The following is a 24233-nucleotide window of genomic DNA, read 5'->3' as shown; positions in this document are numbered from 1 at the left end:
ATCAATATACGCACGTGACAAAAACAGTTCCTCGATTCAGCGGTTCCTAAAGACATCAGTAAACATGGACAGCGATTACGGGAAGGCAGGGAAGGACTCTGAAGTCGCCGAAGTTCTTGTTCCTCTTCGGGGAAAGAATCGGGAATCTCCGTGAGTATTTGAATTAATTAGAGATTATATGAGTTAAGTATACTAAATTGTTTGTGAAAGCCCATAGCTACAGACTTTTGTAGATGATTTTTGGACATAAAATTAATTATTGCTTTTCATTTGTGCTCCTGTCCAAATTTCCGTTCTTTATATTATATTTTTTTAATACAACTGTATTGTCTGTATTCTGGTTTCACTGAAACGCTGAGTAAATTGTTTTATAAGATACTATTGGTCAAATCACTTTGGGGTTGCAAAAATGCACACACAAGTCTCAAGCAGATCTTCAAGTGGTCTTTTTGCGTTATATTTCAAAATATTAAAAAAAGTGTAATCAAACTATTTCAAAAGTATTTTTAACGTAAAAATTATGTTTAATTTCACAGGATGTCGGCCGAGTTGTTTGAAATATTATTTTTGAACGTTGGCCTCAGTCGAACAGTTGGCCTACTTGACGTGTCATACAAATAGTCTTAGTTTTACATTGGACTGGTGTTGTGGCTAACAGTTGGCAAAATTGAAAGCGGGCGATCGGTTCACTCTTAAGCCACATACGAATTTGACGCCGCTGGTAACCAAAAGATCGCTCGACTGCAGCGGGGTCTACATGCATTCGCCTGCATTTTATTCAGCTTTTTTCCCATAGAAAAGCTCAAAGTTCAAAGCTCATTCAATTATTATAATCAATCAGCTAATATTAAGTTGGTCAGTGAATGAAGAATAACTTCCAGAGCAACCCGAGTGTTTTTAGTACAAAACTAATTTTCATACCAACTGTTTTAAACTAAACAATATTATAATAATATTGTAAATGAGAAAGTGCCTCTGTTTGTTTTGTTTTCACGCGTAAACTACTCAATCGAATACAATTTTATATGGACATTCTTTTGGTTCCTGGGATGAATATAGACCTTTTCTTATTTAGAAAATCCCTATGGGTTACACCTCACTGGTCTTTAAAGTGGCTAAAAATCTTATCTTGGTCTTTAAAGTTGTGTAACATCAATTGAATGAGCCTGTAAAATGTAGGCCTAATCAAGTGTTCTGAGGAAACATTGTTTATTATTTTTAATTTGTTTACATTTATAGTAAGTAGATCGTCTGAAGAGAAACCGTAATGTTTCACGCTGCTTTACATTTCAGCGATTAGGGAATTACTAATCTCTGAAAAAGTCCCAAAACATAAGAAGACCAGAATTTCTCTCCGAATGACTCCATTTGAAGCAGTGGACAGGAACTATGCTAGATAAACATTTGCTGGACTTTCCTTTTGAACTAATTTTCCTACAATCAATTACAGCTCTAAATGTTCTAAAATATTTTAAAAAGTTTTACTACAAATTTAGACTGATATAAAACCCATCGTAGTTCTCTTTTGACAGAAGTAGGCTTCTCTGATCTGTGATCTATATTTTCTTGATCGGGAAACATTAACGGTACTTTGGGATTATACCGACCACACCAGTATGAACAACACAAAAATATAAATTTATAGAAACAAACATGATAGACGAAAAAACAACTCTTTAATTACAAAATTACAAACTTAAAAGCATTTCCAGGTATTGTGATCGGTGTTGTTGTCGCTTTTATCTTATCTTTCTCGAGAATCCCGATTACGGCAGGCCGCAAGGCATCACATGATTAAGTTTTTTATACGGTACATAATTGCCTTTCCATTACAATTCAATTTATATTTCTGATCAGCCCCTCTAGAATTTGATATTTTACTGATAGGTACTATCTGGAGGGATGTTTTTCTTACGTTGACATCAGCGCGGGCTTCGGCAGCACCCGGTGCCGAAGCCCGCGCTGATGGCCGGAGGCACTCGCATTTTGGGTGGCGGAGTGTGATCAAGAATAAAAACAAGTTTTGAGTGTTTTTTTTCCATAAAGAGTTTAGTTTTTGATTGGTAGTTTTGTTTTTGTTGAATTTTTGTGTTTGGAGAAATGTAGGGGTAAAACACGGAAGTACAACAAAGCGACGCACCAGCTGAACGGGCGGCGAGACTCTGCAATCACGTTATCTACTAGACCGCTCGACTTTGACCTCTGTCTTAGGATGGGGGGGGGTTTACGATAAGACAATTCCTGTTTTATATTGACGAAATATTTATCTACGCTAATCTAGTAATCAGTAGAAGCAAAATGTCAAATAACGATTCATGTCTTGGTGTGGTCGGTATAATCCCAAAGTACCACATTAACTATGGGACAAAACATACTAAGAAGAAAGTAAATTACAATGGCCATAATTATAAACCTTTTTGACGTATTTTCTTGATCGTGGCAAAAAGGCAAACTCAACATTGGCGTAGGAAATATTCAATCGAACCAGCAGTGGCACAAACGTGCAACTCCTACTAAATTGCATACAAAGCAGCAAATAAATGTTAGCAGTACAGAAACAATAAGAGACAGTATAGTCTTAACTTTTAGTATATATTTGAAGACTGTTATGAAACCTATCTAAGTCGTCTTTTGACAAAAGTAGGCTTCTAAGAGCTGTGTATATAGTGTATAGAGATAAAGTGTAAGAGCTTTCGATTGATATAATATATCTGTAGTTACCAGATATTAAATAGTTTCAGATACTTAATTCTACTATATACAAATCTTGAAATTATTTTTATAATATATATATGTGTGTGTGTGTGTGTGTGTGTGTGTGTGTGTGTGTGTGTGTGTGTGTGTGTGTGTGTGTGTGTGTGTGTGTGTGTGTGTGTGTGTGTTTTATAGTATTTTAACTACGACGTAATAGACGTAGTTAAAATACTTCAGTATAAGTATATGACAAACATTGTTATTACTTGATGTTAAGTTTTTTTATGTTTTAAAACATATTTTTTATTTTACAAAAGAAATTTAAACATGGAATAATTGATATTGTGAAGTTTTTACATGACCTTTTTCCTCGTTTCTCATTGTAAAAGCAATCGATAACGTAGAGTCATTAAAGTAAATTTTGTTATAGATTACAATACGTAATATGTTATATATCTATGGTAATACAGTTTTAGATAATGCAGTCAGGAGTTGTTAACAGTATATTACTCAATAACACCCTGAAATTCATTCGTGGTTTTTTTCCATGCTCATTATATTTATGAAGCACTCAAATACAATTATAGTTTACAATACAAATATGTTATCACATTGCCTTAATTCTATTGCTTAAAAATCGTATTTTGAGAAGAATTTTTAAAAGCCATATAGTTTACAAACCAAACAATTTAACATGTTGTAGGTGCTTTTCTCTTCTGTAGAGGTTACATGACTGTGCTTCTTCATGACCTATTCAGCGATCCACGCCATATGAAAATTAAACAGCCCCACACACGATACGACAAGTGCCTGACACCAGACCAGACGGTCTGGTCTGAAGGTCTGGTCCGGTAGTGTGTGGGGCTTTTTAAAAAGGTTGAAACTGTTGACTCTGCATAGCCTTTACATTTTGTAAACAACGCTGTACTGTATGTCTAAGTATGCTTTGACTACGGACTGTGACATTAATTCGTATTTGACTAGTGGCAGAGATGCTTGTAACCACCTCAGTGGAAGACACAGGACGGTAGTTTATGAACGCTTGCATTCAAAGGCAGTGATTCATTTTATTAACATATTGCCTAACGCATTCACCTCAACGCGATCAAAACTGGTTTAAAACGTTGTTTAGCCCATAATGTAAAAGAGTTTCTGGTATATAATCATTATAAACCTCATAATAACAATGCTTACTCCCGAAGGAAGTGGGATGCTCTGAGAATGGGTGTTCAAATTCATGTGTAAATGGGAGCTCGTTGTGGTCTTCCTATATCCAAATTTTTGGATCTTTTGCTATACAAATGTATTTTGTTTACACTGCAGCCAGTACTTGACGACAACTTTGATTTATTTAAACTGCATTTACTTTTTTTAATAAAAAAGGCATGCTGCCACAAATGGATAGTTGAGTAGTTTTGCACAATTTTACAACATGCAAATCAACATATTTTTTGAGACTGGATTCCTGCCATGAAAAGTATCATGAAATAAAGAGCAACCCTTCATACAACCACATTAAGTTATTCTTTTCCGCCCACTAAGCGATATAACAAAGTAAAATTCCTTATTAGTGTTCATGTTTTAATATTTGGGTTCCCAGAGCCCTTCATCTAAATCACACTGATTAATAAAAGAAACAAACAGCACTCAAACTAATAGCTGAGTCTCAAACGTTCATCGTCTATTTTGTATGTACATGGTTGCTTACCCCTCATATCAGACCCAGGTACTTGTCCTTGACTAATTTTTTGTAAGGCTCTAAAAGTCCTTCCATCTGAAAAGTTTGTAAAAAAAACCTTTTACAAACTACTACATTAGCATTTGGCAACTGAAGATGATACTTCACAGATTTGCCTTTGTTTCCTCGAGAACCATCTCTTATTCTATGTGTACTAGGCATGGTTACCTTGCAAAGACCAGTTATATAAGCAAACTGAAGGAATCACAAGGAACAGTGGAATAAGTCAGACATACACCACTCTTCCATCTAATGGATCAGCTGTTCTGTTTAACACAGTGTGGAACAGTGAAGCAAGTCAGACTTACACCACTATTCCTTCAAACAAAACTAATATTCTGTTAAATACAATTTTTTCAAAGACCAATAAACAGTATAAAGAATGGAGTTTTGACTTGCTTCACTATTCCATCAAATGTAATGACCCTTAAGGTGTTCATATCAGGTTAAAACTGAAAATTAAAAAAAACTAACTTACACCACTTTTCCTTTCACAGGCTCAGCTAATAACATAATCAAAATAGTAATTTTAACTAATAAACGCTATAAATAACAAGTTTACATCATCTGTGTGTAGAATATTTGTTAATACTGTTTACATAGAAAAATATTAAAAATCAAATAAAATCAAAACACATTAATTTCCACAAATCACTGAACATGCGGACGTTATACTTTATGTAAGGATGAAAACCAACATAGCGGTTGGTTAAAAAATTGTAACATAATAATTCCATATAGTTAAAATGAAATAATTTAATTATAAATAAATAAAAACTGTATATAAAAAAATAAGTAAATCCATATATCTAATTAAAGAGAGATAATTGCATTTTTTAATTATTTAGTGAAAACAGCATTTATGATTAGGATTAATTTGCTGACTTAATTTCTGTATAGTTAAGAAAACATAGGAAAAGAGCTTACATGGTTCTTAATGACCTGTTCGTAGACTCGAGTTGCATTTAAGGTTTTTTAAGATGCTTAAGAGCAGTGCGTGGAATAATTTTATAAAACAGTATGTGTATCTGATATTTTATTTTCCTACTGGTTTTGCAGCCACCAGAAGCATTCATGGATGTTCTGGAGAAGGAAACGCTACTTAGTGACACTTCTTACACTCTTTGGCTTCATGAAAGTGTACACCCTGAGGTCGAGCGTGAGTGTAGCTGCTGTCGCGATGACCTCACCCTATCACACTACCTTGGATAACGGCACTGTCGTGGAGGTTAGTACAGTAGTTCTGCTGTTTATTTTTTTTCAAACAGTTTTGAAAATTCGATGTGCCTTACAGATTAAGGACCTGCCTAGATTACGGCACATCGTGATGTGCACTCCTGTTAGATCTAACCTGTTGCATCGTCTAGTAACATTAACGAAAGTTTTAGTTAAGCCCTTCTTTACAATTATTCATATTTTATGTTAAAACGATTTCGTCAATGCTGATGTATTCTTCACTTCACATTTGTATATCTCGTATTGTCCTCAGAGTGTATTTGTAAGTATGAAATACTATTCTCATGTAATATATTCTATTAATGGTATTATAAGGCCATATACTGCACTGGAAAGCCTTTGTTAAATGATATAATTAGTCCTCTATGTTTTTACGTTGCTAGTTTTTTTTTTTTTAAGGAGAGGCCGATACCCTTTTAAGCCTTATTCTGTCCGCCCTCGAGGACCACTGGCCTGTGCGAGGATCTTATCAAACAGAATAAGGGGGAGAGTCGATACAGTACAAGGTCAATGGTACTGATAAAAAGTGCAATGGTCACTGACAGGATTTGAAACTGCGTTATCTCTAACTCAGACCCAAAGTTCAACGACTTAGACCGCTCGGTCATCGGCACTCCCACACAGATACTCGTTAATATACGTAAAATCCATCAAAGTTTACACCAAAAGTGAGGTAAACCTCGAATACTATTAATGGATCCCACGTTTAAGAGAAACTTCCATTATTTGTATGATATCTTCAGAAACAATAACCATAATTGATATTAGTATGAAAGCAAAATGTCCATAGTAACAATCCAGTTCAAGAGAGTTCAGGAAAGTTGCGCTCATCATTGTCCAGCATGAACGGCTTCAGTCTTTGTCTCAACCTGCACATTCTGCCTGCCCAGCACAGAAGTGTGGCTAAATGTTTTTTTTTTTTTTTTATGCGGTGATAATAAGTTATAACGTTATACTAGTTATCTATTAACGGTTATGAATTATCATAACCATAATCGTGCTAAAATAAAAATATACATTCTAGAACTAACCCTAACTATTAAACTGTTCAAAGTGGGCATAATTGTTGATAAATATTTTATCACATAATTCGAGTACAAATACATTTATAATAAATTTGACATTCGGCAACATTCTACCGAGTATCAATAGAGTTCTTCCATGGACCAAGATGAGCCTATGTACCAATTTTCAAGTCTCTAGAACCGTTCTATCAAGAGTTATTGAACATACGAACAGACAGACGAACTGTCCTTGGACCTAAACCCCAAAATCATTACAGTTCTTCCTTGAATACAAAAAAGAAAAACATATTCAAGAAGTTTCAAGTCTCCATGACCTTTCTCTTATCGCACGTGCGAAAAAACAGAGAGACCGTTTGGGCCTTAATAAAAGAGGTATAAATAATAATTCGTTGAATTATTATTTACCAAGTACAAATAATTAACCAATCCATTTTATGTTATGCTTACTGACACAATAAACGTATTTAGTTTTAATGATATTTAGTAGTATTTGTATTTAATTAAGCGTACTACATTTAACCAATGAGCGAGCTCTCTAGCTCACCATTGACCTTTATGATTTTACCTATTTTGTTATACCTTGTTTATCCTTTATTTATCCCGTCGTCCCTGCTAAAGTGTATGTTATCACACGAAAGTGGACTATCCGTCGATGTGAACCTCTGAATGACTTCTGTGGCACATTCCACAAAATTTCATATCTTAAAATTATCTCCTTTCGTCAGAAGCTGGAGACCCCGACTGGTCCTCCGAACGTTAAAAAATTATTCTAAATTAATTTATTGATTCATTTTAGTCCTAACTTTGTATTTAATAAAATTAATTTTCATTTCATTTCTCCATTGTCATGAGTAAGAACATTTTTAACCTAAACCATTCGTTTTTCGATCCACTTGGAAAAAGGTTATGATGCTATAACGAACTATATAGCACTTGAGTAGCCTATGATTACCATAACCTACCACCCATGATGAAAATAATCATAAGAGGATTTTAACACATTTATTTAAAAACATTATTTAAAAGCTGTGTATATTAAGAGCCATAACTCTCTGTTTAACTATATTTACATAATTTAAATATTAATGGTCTGTGGTGAACATTATATGAATTTGACCTGTTGTGTTAGTGAGCGAACTCCTGTTGTGCATAATTGTATAAATACATTCATTAGTGGTTTTGATTTTAGGCACAAGACTTTAACTGGGATTCAAAAATGCTGGGCACCTTCCTCAGCTCATATTTTTACGGGCAGGTCGGCTCTCAGCTGTTAGGTGGGTGGCTTGCTGCTCGGGTGGGTGGTGCTCGACTATTTGGGTGGGCCTTGGGTGTCACTTCTGTCATGACAGTGATAACTCCACCCATAGTATATGCCAATTTCTACCTTCTACTGATCACACGAGCTTTGACAGGCTTCTTTGAGGTGGGTTTTTAAATCAGGTCAATATGAATCTTTTCAACAACACAAATCCTAAAATATTAAGGATGTAAATGAAATTTATTTAGCTAAAGTTTAAAAATATTTTAAGACACTCTTATATGTTACATCTTAGGAACTCATGGTATGTTTCTTTCGTAAAACATTATTTAAATTCTAAATTCTCTTCTTATATTTTAGTAGAGTACCAAAATTTGATATCATACTAGTGTTCTAAAAGTTCACAAAATTAAAAACAAAGTCTGCAGGTAAGATGTATCTCTTAGCCATTCTAAACATGTGTGTTACAAAGTTGAGAAATATGTTGCCAGGGAGTGACATATCCATGTTTACTGGAAATATGGTCAAAGTGGATCCCTTCACAGGAAAGGCTGAATTTGATGAACTTAGCCATGTCTGGAATGCCTATTGGGATTGTAGCGGGCTTGCTGTTAGGTGGACTTATAGCTGACTATCTCGGCTGGGCCTTTATATTCTACATCACAGGTAAGATCAGTCTTTCATTCATTTCAAAATCTCTACTCTACTCTCTGCCTCAGTCACATAAGTTTTCTGTATTAAACTTTGGTGGAAGTTATAAGGGTTTTAAATTGAACACAATTGTTATACTTCCACAAGGTTTAATTTAGCCAGTTAATTTATTTAAGTTGAAGTGCTGTATGGTGTACTCCAGGGATCATTTTTTTTTCATCTACATCGACAGATTATATATTTATTAATCCCTGATGTCATGGTGATTTAGCATGTTGATGGTATGACCTGCATAAATAAAAAAAAAAAACAAAGCCAGATCTCTAAATCAAGACTTTGAAGAACTGAACACCTTTTAAATACTAGTTTGGAAAATAATTATTCAAAAGTCAATTTCTGTCTTTGACAACTTGGAAATGAAAGGCAACTGATTGTGGCGATGGATTTAGCTACATATATTAGAAAAAGAACATATTAAGTTGCTTAGAATACACCTTGATCGAGTACTAACTACAAATAATCTCATCAATAGGATCCTGAAGTTGCCTCAAGCATTTATATCTTACGCAATCAGTCAAAATTTTCCTTGTTGGATGTATTGAGAAAAGCGTAAATTGGTATAATATGTCCATATTTAACAAAGTTTGAGATTATAGGATGGCTACTCTAAATAAAAAATTACTAGAGCATGTAGAACACAAAAGAAAGAGGTCACAATCACACCCAAATTAAACCAGTGTGATACCAAGTAGCATTTTTAGAACTTGGATTTCTGATTATATCTAGCCTCTATATTGTTGATGTCGTGATTACTGCCCAATCAACTGTGACCAGTTCGGGGTTACAACGCCAACCAATACGGAACTAGAGGCCAGACCTATTTAAATTGTGGTGTAACTCTCTGATTTACAATTTTGGTTTATTGTTGAAATAATTGTTACTTGCGGGACAAATTCGGAAACTACGTCTATTCAAGCTGAATAAATATCAATGTCTCCATTCAAATATTGTACAAAACGGTTTCAAGTGTCACTTTTGCTGTGGATATGAGAGGAATGGGAATAATAAATGCCGTCCCATTCTTTCCAGGCTCCTCTGAAAGTGAAAACTGTAAAGCAGTTGTAGTCAAACCCCTCTCTGCTGTTAATATTAATCTTGTTATAATATGGATCCAATTATTGTAAAACTTCTTAGTTTTGTAGGTACCCTTGGGATTTTGTGGAGCATTGTGTGGCTGTTGGTGGTGAAAGATCGACCTGAGTACGATTTAAACATATCTTCTGAAGAGTTGAAATATATCAAGGATTCTTTGGAGGTCAATACTGGGAATAAACATGTAAGTATTACTAGAGAACAAATTGACAACTATTGCCTTAGTATAAATCTAATGAATTTTTGAGTAAGCTAGTTATAATTATAAATATATAATTGTTATAAAAGATCTCAATAGTTAAAAGACCTTAAAGTATTGAAAAGGATTCATGTAAGCAACCGACTGTAAAGTTTATTTTTGTGGTTATTTGAAGCAACATCCTTCTTGCAGACTATAGGGGTTTATTTAAAATTGTATTGTATTCAATATCTTACATGAGTTAATTATCAGGTTTCATAAAAATGTTTAAGCGATTGTGTTTCCCAGTCTTAGGCAGGACTAAAAAGCATTTTTGTAGTATAAAATATTCCCTCTCTCCCCTACAATTTCAATCTCAATTCTAAAATTATTAAAAACATATGTATGGTATCTCATTTTAAATTTCATACTTATGTTGGTACAAACCAAATAAAATTTGGATTATTTGCTTGTTGTGCTTGAAATTTAATGCATATGTATGATTTTTGTAAAGTGACCAATATTCGAATTTAGTTTTATATTAATTGTTAATTGTTGTCCTTGCCAATCTAAAAAAGTTTTTGTATTTAAAGTATTGTAAAGTCTCACAATATTGTCTAATAGTAAGGGCGAATCCAGTACTTTTATTGGCGTGGAGGTGAAGGGGGGCCATCTTGGATTATTTTTACTCTAACAGATTATGCATTTGGATACAGCAGAAAGTTAACGCTTATGAACAAATTTACTCTTACTATAAGTTAATTTTACGTTTGTGGTATTTTATAATTATAAAAATTATTTAATTTTAAAAAATACATCTTTTTCAAAATCTTGGAGGAGGCAACTTAGCTTTATGGCCTCTTTTCCCTGGATCTATCACTGTCTAATACTGTACTATAAGTTGTGATCTCTAATTTTACGTCCATTATAATGCTAAGTGTAAATTGTGTCCATTATAATTTACACAAAATACTCCATGGAATCTCATATCTCAAATTTGATGTTGGCTTCAGAGTTCCTTCGCGATCCTGAACAGTATTTGTTTGGGGATCTACTGGTGTTTGTTACCCTGGTACAGTTATCTGGTTTGGTAAATTTGCTAACCAGTGAGAAAAGAGGGTTAACTTCTTTGATAGTAAAAGTAAATTCTGTTAGGCAATCAATGTGTCATTGTGGAATTTTTTTGTTTAATAATTTAATTTATTTAAAAATGTAATATTAATAAATAACCTTAACTGAGTTTGATGGATGATCATTTTTGACTTTTTGTCCATTACAATTAATAAGTTCAATCCCAAAATCCCTCTGATCAACCATATTAAAGTCTTCAACTGTTCTATTGTCTCTGGTCTCCTGTTTCTCAATGGGTCCCTTTACATCCTTTTTTCAGTGGGTGAGCCACAACGTATAAGGATGAGTGGGAGCCCTGCCTTTATTAAGAAAAAAAATAAAATATTAGAGATACACTTAGGAAATTATGATCAAAACAGTTGTTATCAAGTTAAAGAAATAAAATGCAGACAGTATCATTTTGCTGTGCACAAATTCACCTTTAATAGTAAACATTTTGATACATTAAAAGACAATAAAGATGATATTTTTTCAGATCAAACACCCATGGAAAAAGTTCTTTACCTCGACACCAGTGTGGGCTATGGTTGTCGGCATAATCTGTGAGAACTGGGGACACATAACATTCATCACTCAACTGCCTGCATTCATGACAGGTTGCATTCTAGTTTCTATCAGTGTTATTTAAAACTACCTGTGCATCACCTCTTCTCCCTTCTTGACTCAACCCTGGTTTGCTGTGCTTGTTTCTTTCATTGCCATTCTGCTTTCTGAACATATCAGTCCATACTATCCTATATCAGATATTTCAAGTTCCTCTTTTTAGTTTCTACTCTATTTTGCTGTCTTCATTTCTTCATCATTGACAACATATGTATTCGGTTAATATGTAGCTTAATACAGTAACTAATGATGCCAAATACATACTTTATCCGTTAAATAATCCAAAAGTGTATTCGGATTCATGAAGATCACTACTTAAATGTAATATACATTATAGATATAATTAAAAAATATTTATATGTTTCCAAAATGCTACACTTATTATGGCTTTTGGACTTTAGTGGCATATTTAAAAATTGAAGTTAATATTCAGATTAAGAATGATGATTTTTCTATTAATCACTAAGAAAACACTCATACATTCAGTTTGTTATCACTCTCAGATTCTCTTCAGGGATATTTATTTTAACAACAATTTTTTTCTCTTTAGACCTTATCCTACTAAAAATAATCATTTCAAAATCCAATGACATATTCACGTTAATAAAGAAAAGTTCTTTGATGTGATTTCCCCCTTGACTGTAATGTATCAGTATTCTAAATGTTCATGTTTCCAACATGTTTGGTTGTTGGCTCTTAATCCATAAAGTTGTAGAGATCAAACCATCTACTTCGAACTATGCCCATTGCAGGTACACAAGTCACCTTTTCTCACCATTCCACATGAGAGCATAAGTATACACGTGTGGAGAATTGCGTTTAAAAAAGTGCTCCTTTACGATGTAGTAAACACACCATGGTTAACAATTACCACATAATGGTATTACAGCACATCTTTATGTATTTGAGTATGAATTGAATACCTCCACAATTCATGCCATAAGCAATCTATAAAAGATATAGGTTCAGGCATTAACATTTTATGGAACATAATTTATCTCTGAAAGTTGTTAGTTAATAATTTGTGGGCAGTGTTTTTATAGTTACAAAATAAATATAGTTATAAGCATTTATTTATTCACCAAGAATGCTGAATCATTTTTAAAATTTAAGGCTTGCATAGCGTATATAAGGCTTCTACAAATATTCTAAGTCAAAAATGTCTTAAAATATTGTGTTAAAAAATCAAGTACAGTATTGTGTTAAAAAAATCAAATACATGTGTTCTATTATGAATTTTGAAGTTTTCACAGTATTGGATAGTTATGGCCATTTTTTCCAAGTTCCAAACCTTAGTTTTTACCATACACAAGATTCAAGATAAATTTAAAACTATTTAATCTTAGCAGTAACACAGATATATTGTGTGTGTGTGTTGTGTGTGTGTATATATTACAGGGTGTATATTATGTCTGGGGAAACACCCAAATATATCCTTTAATAATTTAAATATAAATTTGAAACCTCTTACAATCGTGATAGAGATTGGGCATCTACTTTTTGGAACAATGTTTTGTTATGTCACACCAACGGGAGGACGTCCTGCCGAGGGTATCGTGAATATTCTTAATGGAAGCCTATACCTTGTGATAACATAATTTTAAGGTAAATAGCTCACTGAATTGAATGCCACAAACCCCGCATCTCAAAGGAATTATTCTATCAGAAAAATAGAGCATTTTTAGTATTGAAAATTTACTGATGTTCAACAATGTAATTTTTAAACATGGTTCTTGCCACAAAATGTGTTACACTAATTTTTTAGCATTTTTTTAAATGTTCAATTAAATAAAACAAAAATTTCATTTTAAGCTGGTTCTATTAGCACAAATTTTGCCAGTTTTTTGATTACAGTACAATTATGGAAAATACTTATGTTATTGATTTCTTATTACAAATAAAAAATAATGTATGCTGTTAGAAAAGTCTTACAACAAACGTTTTACCTGCATTTTGGTGTCAAAGCAATTGTTCGAACTGTGTTCCTTCTACGGTTTGACAATGAGCCAATCTTGTGGTAAAATGATTCGACAGAGTTGCCTAACATTTTTTCAGTTATCAAAGCAATCTCCTCTATAATCCTGTTTCTTAGGTCTTCCAAATTATGAGGCTTTCTTCTATAAACATTGGATTTTAAATGACCCCATTGAGGAAAAAAAAAGAATAATCGATTGGTGACAAATCCGGAGATTTTGGAGGCCATTCGATTTCTCCTCTTCGGCCAATCCATTTATGAGGAAACCTTAAATCCAAATACTCTCTTACCTGTCCCCCATAATGGGGTGGGAGCACCATCCTGCTGAAACCATACATTATCAAAGTATTCTCCTGATGCAATTTGAATAGGGTGGGATTATTTCATTTTGGAGCATATTGTAGTAAAGTTCGGCATTTAAATTTCCATTGATGAAAAAGGGTCCAACAATTTTTGTTACCTAAAATTCCACACCATACGTTCAGTTTTGTGTGGTTGCTGTGAATGGGACTCCAGTAATCCAATGTGGGTTTTCACTAGCCCCAGTAACGGCAATTGTGCCTGTTAACATTGCCATTTAGGAAAAAAGTTGCCTCATCAGAAAATACGTAGTATGTGGTCAGAAAATCTCTATTGTCATCACATTTGCGCATCACAAGTTCACAAAAAACTCAACTTTCTCTTTCTGTCGTAATCATCCTCACTTAACTGTTGGACTAAATGAACTTTAAATGGTTTGTATTTATTAATTTTCAAAAATCTTACTCACAGACATAGGGTGCATATCATGTTTTGCTGTGCAGCTTTTCTGAGCGATGTAATGTGGGTCTTCAATAAATGTTTGCAAAACATCTAGTGCATGTTCTTCATTGCTGTTGCAGATTGTATCTCTACCCGACTTTGGCCGGATTACGTACACTCCCTGTCATTTCAAAACGCTCAATAGTTTTTGATATTGTTGAAACACTTATGGGATTTTCCTTTCTGGGAAAGTGTCATTAAAACAAATTACAAACTTCCCGATAAGATCTTTGACGATCGCCATATCCTCAGCATCATCAACAGAGTAATTCGTTCTCTGTCAGACAATTCCATTAAAATGCCAAATTAAAAACTGAACTACTGTAATTAGATAACTTGTTGACAGCAATGCTTCAGAGACACTGATTAACTCGACAGGAATGATTATGACCTTTGGGTCCATTTGTAATTCCCAAGCTTAGACCTGTCTAGTGAAAGCTCCATGCTCAACAAACTGAAACCTACAGACCAGATGATTAATAACACAATAATGTTTCTCATAGGCTAGTGACCTTTGTCTCTTTAAACCTTCCCTTGCTGACTGGAAAAACACCAAGTACAGATTCATAAGTAATCAGAGAAAGTGACTCATAAGTTTTATTCATTGTAATAAAAACTGGTAAATTTGTACTAATGAAACACATCAGCTTAAAAATAAAATTGTTTATTTTATTTTAATTGAACATTTAAAAAATGCTAAAAAATTAGTGTAACACATTTTGTGGCAAGAAAAGAACCATGTTAAAATTACATTGTTGAACATCAGTAAATTTTCAATACTAAAAAGATGCTCTATTTTCTGATAGAATAATTCCTTTGAGATGCGGTTTGTGGCATTCAATTCAGTAAGCTATTACCTTTAAAATTAGGTATCACAAAGGTATAGGCTTCCATTAAGTATATTCACGATACCCTCGGCAGGGACGTCCCCCGTTGGTGTGACATAACAAAACATTGTTCCAAAAAAAGTAGATGCCCAATCTCTATCACGATTGTAAGAGGTTTCAAATTTATATTTAAATTATTAAAGGATATATTTGGGTGTTTCCAGACATAATATACACCCTGTATATATATATATATATTAGTATTATAATTTAAATATAAACTATATCATAGCGTGAATTCACCTCTTCCAGATGTTTACGGCTTTCGGCTGTCAAAATCGGGCTTGATAACATCATTGCCTTACATAGTACTGGGTATTGCTACACAGTTTACTGGCAGACTAGCTGATTGGCTTAAGAACGAAAAGATTCTTACAATGACACAGGTATGTTCTATAAAAATATATGATACAATAATACAATAAAGTACATAGATAAGAATTATTTAGAATATAAAAATAATGTAAATAATAAAATGTAAACTGTACTTAAACAGAGCTACTTCACCACATTTTATGTAAGCAATATATAAAATTGAATGGTGTGGTGAGGTATGGAGTGGAATGGAGCTTAGTTTGTGTGGCCAGTGTACAAGCACATGTGTAAAAGCATTGCTATCACAATTTAAATCATGAACTATATCAGCCTCCATGTAAAAATCTATATACAGTCAAAATATATTAAGCTGAAACTGGCAGAGTCAGCCGGTAATGTACATGAGCTTGAATAGCTTATTGAAGGCGGATAAAGCTGTACCATTGTGACAGAACGGTAATAAGCAAAACAAATTAAAAAAGTGGGTGGTCATTTGGCCAATTGGTAGGTGGATCCAGTCCACTTTAGTTGCACAATATAACTTTGTTGCTACCAGTGTTATTCTCCACGAGTAAGTATTAAAATAAATTTAATATGGAAAAGACAATATAACTTTATATTGGAAGAAACTCAAATGATTAAATTATAATTACAAAATCAATTTGTGTTTTGTAAAAACTATAAGCAAAGATATTGTATTTTAAGAATAATGGCGTGGGTCCGAGTTTAAAAGTGGAAGGGGCCTTCTTCCGTTGTTCCCCTCTCTCAACCTACATCTTTTTCCTTTCTTGATTGACATCTTAACAGTTAACACCTAGTACTGGAAGCTCATGAAAATCATAGTATTTGTTTAATATTTATTAGGTCTTTGTGAAGTAAAGAACAAAAGTGTGTATATTTTATCTAACATTGTGTGATAAGCAAATTAATTTTGAAACAGTAGTATTTTAAATGTGAACTGATGTAATATTAGTGAAAATTGAGCAACCTCGTGTTGACTAATTTTAAGTACGCTGAGACTTAAGTTATTAGGCTGATATTTGATAGTGATACTAATCCTGAAATTATGAGTTGAGTGCAAATAAAAGTGTTTATTTTATCAAACTATATGAGGGTTTTAGTGCCCTCAAAATTCATTCAAAGAAGAATGAAACAATCATTTAATCCAAATTAATTTTTCAGAAAATTGAATATCTAAATAAGCTGCAATATTTTTTAGGTGAATATACAAAATATGAGTAACTAAACTCTAATCAAGTATACAAATTTTGCACTAGAACTTTGAGCTGAATAATGTACTTAGAATTCAACTTGATATCATCAATATCAAAGTGAAACACAAATTAATTAACATCACAGTGAAACACATTATCATTAGTGTTCATGTATCATGACATAGAGACATGTTATCCAGTATCAGTTGAGACTTTTTATTAACAACATTCATCTCTATACAAGCAACTTGAATGTATTGTACTGAAAATATTTTTGTTGGGCAGAAAATAATTTGAACTTCTATATTTAGACAAAACTAAATATTTTGTGAGGCTTCTACATCTACAAAAATACTTCCGACACAACCAACATTAATACGTATTGGCATCCATCAACATGGAATAATTCAACTTCGATTCCATTCATATTGACGACTAACAATGTGTGGCTTCATATAACAGTATTACATTGATTCATCTGACACCTTTTACAAATTAAAACAAACACTGTGGGTCTAGACGACACCAGTTCTCACCGGTTCATCATAAATGACTGAGCTGTATCAGCAATCAGCATGACCTCTTCATTGCAGATTGCCAGCTTTTTGATAATCTGATGTCTTCTTTGTTGAAATTATTTAATAACTTATTATAGTTTTCTTCTTTCTTATCTAGTAGTTTATTTATTATCTTAGTGAAATATAATATGAAAATCTTTTATCTCATATTTTAATAAATAGTATTGATGACTTTTGCAGGTCCGTAAAACCTTTGGATGTGGAACATTCTTTCTCCAAGCAGCTATCCTCATGCTTTCTACTAAATTACAGTCAGCTACATTGGTCATATTGTGTATCATCACCCTTGTTGGATTGGAATCATTCGCAATAACTGTCTTACCGTAATACAACTAAATTTATACAACCTAAACTAGAATATGGAATATAAATATATAGTATTATATGAAATAATTATCAGGTAGTAACTCACTTTTAAACTATAAAGTCAACCGTAATAATTAATATGTTAACAAGCTTTGATTGGCTACTGTAGTAATGGTGAAATACAAATGGAATGTCTAATAGCTATGTGGTATAGAAAATTAATTCTGAGAGGACACTCACATTGGTTTGATGGATATACAATATCACAAATAGTAGGATCCATGGCTTCTACTCTAAAAAAATATCAAATTTTCAAAATCTGTGTTTTAGATCTGTGTTTCAAGCTGTATATCATCACATCAACATTTGTTAGTGAATAACCTCCATACTTTCAATACTTGTCAATAGTTTTAGTTATTGCGTGATAAGCACTAACTCTGATCTTTATTATATGTGATTCAACACATTATAGTTAACAAGTATAAACTGACACAATTTAATGTAAAGTCTCACAGGTTTGGCAAAGTATATTCTGAACTAAATTTCTTCTAATTTGAAATGGCCAATTGTTTGTAACTTAGTTTGGTTGAGAAAGAATACACAAGTTAATTTAGATATTTTTATCCATGATTTAAATTCTATTAATATCTTAAAAAAAAAAAACTCTAGTAGTATAAGATTTACAAAATCAAAATAAGAAATATATTATTTTAAAATATTCCAAAACAATCTTATTAAACACTTTTAAAAAGTGAATAAAATATTAAATTTGAAATATTTGTATAGAAGTATGTAATGATATTGTCTGTTTCAGTTCAAATGGTTTAGACATGGCACCTCAGCATGCCAGTGTAATATTTGGGCTCAGCTGCACATTGGGTTGTCTACCGGGCATCCTCAGCCCTCTTCTCTCAGGTTTTATTGTCACTAACAGGGTGAGAAACAAACTGTAACTAAGGATCTGTGTTAGGATCCATAGGTTTTGAGATAAAAAAATACGAAAATCTACTAAATTGGGTAGTTTAAATAAAAAGATGAATGTTCAACGCAAATGTTCACAGCGACTACAATTGAATTTCAATTTTGTCCCTAACGGCAGTCTGAAAATAATGACAAGCAGGTCCACAATTTTTGTAACATATTTGAGCAACATGAAGCTACTGCCCTCTATTACCTGTTCTTTCATAAAAAACAAAATCCTTCCTTAGCTCCAACTTGCTAGTTTCCTTTTGTAAAATACTGGCAAAACAACGTGACAACAAAAACGAAACACAAATATAAAATTATTTATGTGGCAAATGTGAGGGGGCAGTATAAAATAGCTTCTAAATCAAAATTTGCTGACAGGTTTGTGGGGGGGGAGAGTTTGACATAGCTTCTTTAGTGCCTGACTTTATCACCATTTGCTGCTCTTTTTCTCTAACACCAGTTTTCTCTAACACTAGAAATAATAACACTTTCTTTGAGACGTGAAAATTCTATTTTAAGATTTCTTGATAGATTGTTTTACAGGTTAGGCATTTTCATCTGTACAGTATCCTAAGTACAGGGAATACATTCTCTCTGTTTATTATGACATAGAAAGACAGAAAATCCGGTTCGGAGGCCAAAACATTAAGTTTGAGAGATCACAAATAAAATTAAAATGGATAACGGAGATGGAAGAACAGTGTTTAGCATTAGATAGTGGAAGGTGCATGTAATAAGGATACATACCAACTCACCGATGTTGATATAGTTTCTTGCCTCTCTTGATCGAGTTATACAAAAATTACCCATGTTGTCAAGTCTAAAATATTGTCCATTTTATCAAGACTTTTAATATTTAAAAAAATTAAAACTAGGAATCTTTTTATTTATTTAATTATTTAACTTTAAAAACAAAGACCTTTTAATAAATTGAGCAATAAAACTAGTATATTAAAATGTTATTTACCTGTTTAACCTAAAAATCTATAACATGACAAAGCCATTAAATTTATTTAATCTTATCATGTGAATTTACTTCAGTGAATTATAAAAGTCACATCTAAAAAAAAATTCACTAATATGATTGAACTTTAATATTATTTTGAACTTTTGCTTTGAAATTTGCTTTAATGGTGAACTTTGTTGAGTTTTAAATTATAATGAATAAATTTATCAATTTGAAGTCAACTTTAACATGTTGACTAGTGTGGTACCGAAGTGACATTTTAAAACTCAAATATGTGATCGAATACTGTATTTCTGCATTTTTATATTTAAAATTTATTTGAACTTTGTCAATTAAAGTTAGTATGCCGGATAAAACAAAGATTATCAATTTTTATAACTTAAAATCTGATCCACGTTAAGGAGTGTGTGTTAAAATATACATATACGCATCCAATTTGAATATTTAAATTTGCTGATTTGGATCAGATTTTTCTTATATTTTCTTAACAGTATTTTACTTTTATTACTGTGCAGATTTTATTTTTCAGAGCAAAGAACAATGGATGATCGTCTTCTACATAGCTAGTGGCTTGTACGTGTTTGGAGGTGTATTTTACGGTTTATTTTCATCTGGCGAACTACAACCTTGGGCAAAAAATGGAACTTTACCACCAGGCACTGAAAGTAAAGACCCTGAAAATAACCGTGTGTCTGTTGAAAAAGAGGATCATATTAAAAACAGATTGTGATCTCCTGTTAAGTTTTTCAAATAAGACCCTTTAAACCATTACATTAATGAATTTGAATGACTTAATGCTTATTTTATATGAGCTTATCATAAAAGTTTGATGTAGTTATTGCATGTTTATCTGTCACAAATACTAAATATTTTACATGATCACTCGGATTTTGATTTCGTTTAGTAAAACAAATAGTACCAATATATGGCATGAACGTTATCTCTTTAAAAATACTGGAATTTCATTAATTATGGTAATTAATTTATGTGTGATTAGTTCATACTAAAAGTATGTAAAAGTCTATCTAAATAATATATTTGTCATTGAAACGTCTTTGTCATCCGGATTAATTTTGGGTCTTTAACAAATATTTTTAGGCACTTGTGATATATACCATTTACACTATTAAATTTATTATAAATTATGAAATTGTAATAAAAATCACTGATGAATTTATATTATAACAAAGTTTCCCGTGGTTTCACATACAATTTTTAAAATTGCCTAAATGTAATCCAGGCTATAATACAGCCTAAAAACCTGTAAGATTCAACCGTTCTAATAGGTAATTGATCATCTATTTTTAAAGAACCTATTATATTCTGTTTTCTGTAAATTTAAAATAATTTTTTTTTCAATCTTCGGAAATTACTGATTCACCACTTAAATTTATATTTTTAATACTGAACTGTTTATGTAAATTAAAAATAAAAGAGAACCAAGATAACTAACTTGTTGAACTAAAAAAGCAATTATTTCTAAGTTAGAAATTTCATTACCAATTTTTTCATTACAGAACCTGATATCAAGATAGCAGCTAAATAAGTCTAAAGTTTATACTCTAACATTTTTTTAGTTCATAAATTAATATTAAAATACTCCAGAGTTAGTGCATTTTGATAAATATTATTTTTGACTAAAATTATTGGCTCTGCTGTATTTTTATTAATTCTAAGAACAAATTGCTTCCTTGAGAACAGACTGTATTTTTCCAAAACAAAACGATATAAATTTTCATTCAAACACTTCTCAAGGATCTTTCCAATAATTGGTCAAAGACTAATTGGACGAAAATTATATGCATCTGATAAACGTCATTCGTTTTTTGTAAATTGCACATATTGTTGCAATTTTAAGTTCATAAGGAAAGGTTCCTGTTAGAATAGACTACTTAAGTTACAATATCTCCTAATGGTGCACTTATATACATATATACATTTCACTAGTTTAATTGTAGTGTTATCTGGTTCACATACTTTATCAGTTTGTAATAGTTCAATTTTGTTTTCTATTTGCTATTTTGTGGTTTCTTAGAAGCCAATTCATAGTCAATATTTGAAAACAATATTCGTTATATTATTTATGTCATCCATAAATCCACAATATTTATTAGTTTTGTTTAGAAATTTAAGTAATTGTTCTATTTGGTTTTAACATCACATGACATATGAATAGATTTGATTTTAATAGTTTTTTATGTTTAATTTTGTAAATATAAAATTCAAATTGTTTTATATAAATAAATTATTTCTAACTTTTATTGAAGTTGAAATTGAAATTTCAACTGTAAGCCAAATATCTTCAACTGACTAAAATTTGAATTTTGATTTTAAGTTGTCTTTTATAAAGTTTATAATGATTAAATCATTAATATAATTATAAGCTAAATTTATTTTGCTGCATGAATAAATTATACCGTGCTTAAATTATATATAAACTTATCTGTACTTTTCATGATTCTTCATAATCGTCCAGACCTTGCTATAGCCTCGTGGTAGGTCTCCCAAGTACCCCAAGTTTTAGCTCTCCTGAATAAAGCTCTGACTCGAGCCCCCAGTTCAGAGCTCCACCAGGCTACTTTAGATCTTCTCCTGTTGATAACAGAACATCTGAGATCAAAAGAGCCCACAATTTCAGAAGTCAAACTGTCGGTAGATTCGTCAAGCTGCACTGTGTTGTGAATCCGTTTCCGATTACTACAGTCAGATTCTAGTTGTGCCCTGAGTTTTTTCTTATATGATACCCTGTCTGTGTTTCTCGGATTCCTATAATGAACTTTTTCAAGTACGATTCTCCGATTTTAAAGTAGATGTGAGCATGATCGGAGAGGGAGGGCTTGTCAGACACATGCCAGCCACGTTTCCGATAAACCATACCCTCCATCATCATGGTCACATTTATCACCTGCCTATGCATCCACGTGCTAAACATAGGTACATTACCCATATCTGCAATTACTAGACTATAGGACATTATATACTCCAGAAGCAACTTACCCCTGATGTTTGAGTTGATGCTGACCCACGCCTCATTGTACAAATTGGCGTCGCATCCAACCACCAACTCCAAGCTGCTCCTCCCAACACGGTCCACCAGGGCAGCCATCTCTCTCTAGGGCGTAGAATCCACATCATCATACGGAAGGTGCAATACTGAAAACAACAGGGTTCGTCCAGTCCCAGCCCCTATCAGCCTGACTGTGGCGAGATCCCTGCATCAAATCTCCAGAACAGGAAAGCTGTTCACCTTGTTGCTAACAAGAATACAAGTTCTGGCTTTATTAACCTGGGCACTAACAATTTTGACCCCTGTCATGGAAAGCCCTGATATTTACCCTTACAAATCCAGGGATCCTGTAACAGGGCCACGTGAAAATCTTCCACTGAAAAGAACACAGCTGAAGCCGCTTTATTGTGCTGCAGATTGACCTAAAGGACCTAGACTCCCGTAGCACAGCTGGACCTGTTCTACACCAATGAAAACCCTCCAGTTCCTCACTGTAAGATTCACCACAGACTGTTTATCAACTAACATCACCATCATCTTGGAACGTCCCTTGTGGACATCTCCAAAAACCTTCCAGTCAGACTCAAAAATTCCAGTATTCTGTTTGTTTGCCAATGGCCCTAAGGATGGTTGCAAAGTCCTTCGCAGCCACAGGACCGTTGAACCTGAGGAAGACTTTGATAGATCTTATGAGGTCTCTACAGTCCCCACAGACAACACGAATCCCCTCAGAGACACCAACTCCCAGTCCCGAAGTCAGACACTGTAGCCAATCCCTAGTCTCGTCATTGCCACACAACATGACAAGAGCTCCCCTTTCAGGAAAGCACCTCTTGAACTGCAGACACACATCCTCTGCTGAAAGAACCTTATCAAGGATGTGCCTCTGCAGCTCTGAGGCCTCCTCCTCCAAGAAGCGCCTTTCGGGAAAGTTAAATGTATCTCCCACTCCCTCCTCTGTTGAGGGAGCGGTTTGACCGCCTGTCTGCACTGGAGATGTGGTTGGGCGTCTCTTCAGCAGGGGCTTTTCCCTCTCTTCCCAGTCGGAATAGAGTCAGCTCCTATAATTCCACCTGGTGCTGACTTCCTCCACTTCCTCAGTCTCTTTCTTTCATTGGCTAATTTCTTTCCCCTTTGCCTCCTCCATTCATTATTCGGAAGCCAAGTGCAATAAGCCTTCTTTTGCTCCATCGTCTACTGCTTGCTCAATTTGAAGGGGTGCTTGAAGTTGTAATCCAGTTCATATGCTTCAGAGTCTGTGTCCATGGATTCAACCTCCGCATCTACAACACCAACTGCTAAGTCATCGTCGATGGTAGTTGGGCGTGATGAACAGACAGAGATATCCAAAGCCAGGTTGCCAGATGCAACTGCCTGCTCCAAATGTTCCAGATAAAAATCTGCTGGGGTTTTTTGGTTTTGTTTTCAGACTCCATAAAAGGTTCCACGAGTACCGAGGAAATAACAGGTGGTGCGGATAACACCATGGGTCCCGGGTCTCTATCGCTTGAAGGTTCTATTTTGTTGGTAAGCCCGCTGTTTCGGTTC

General features: G+C 33.3%; 1 protein-coding gene across 1 annotated transcript; it reads left to right on the top strand.

The window, feature by feature from the left end:
• On the top strand, positions 1 to 20408 carry LOC124364892 (vesicular glutamate transporter 1-like). Its single transcript, XM_046820696.1, has 10 exons — positions 1 to 150; positions 5492 to 5660; positions 7883 to 8116; positions 8443 to 8617; positions 9805 to 9938; positions 11539 to 11659; positions 15582 to 15715; positions 17617 to 17759; positions 18557 to 18677; positions 20208 to 20408. The coding sequence occupies exons 1-10, from the start codon at positions 65 to 67 to the stop codon at positions 20406 to 20408; spliced, it is 1518 nt and encodes a 505-aa protein (XP_046676652.1). The 5' UTR covers positions 1 to 64.
• Positions 20409 to 24233: the final 3825 nt, after the last annotated feature.

Source organism: Homalodisca vitripennis, chromosome 6 (assembly GCF_021130785.1).
Source record: "Homalodisca vitripennis isolate AUS2020 chromosome 6, UT_GWSS_2.1, whole genome shotgun sequence".
Classification (NCBI taxonomy): domain Eukaryota; kingdom Metazoa; phylum Arthropoda; class Insecta; order Hemiptera; family Cicadellidae; genus Homalodisca; species Homalodisca vitripennis.
This window is presented reverse-complemented; position numbering and strand designations above follow the sequence as displayed.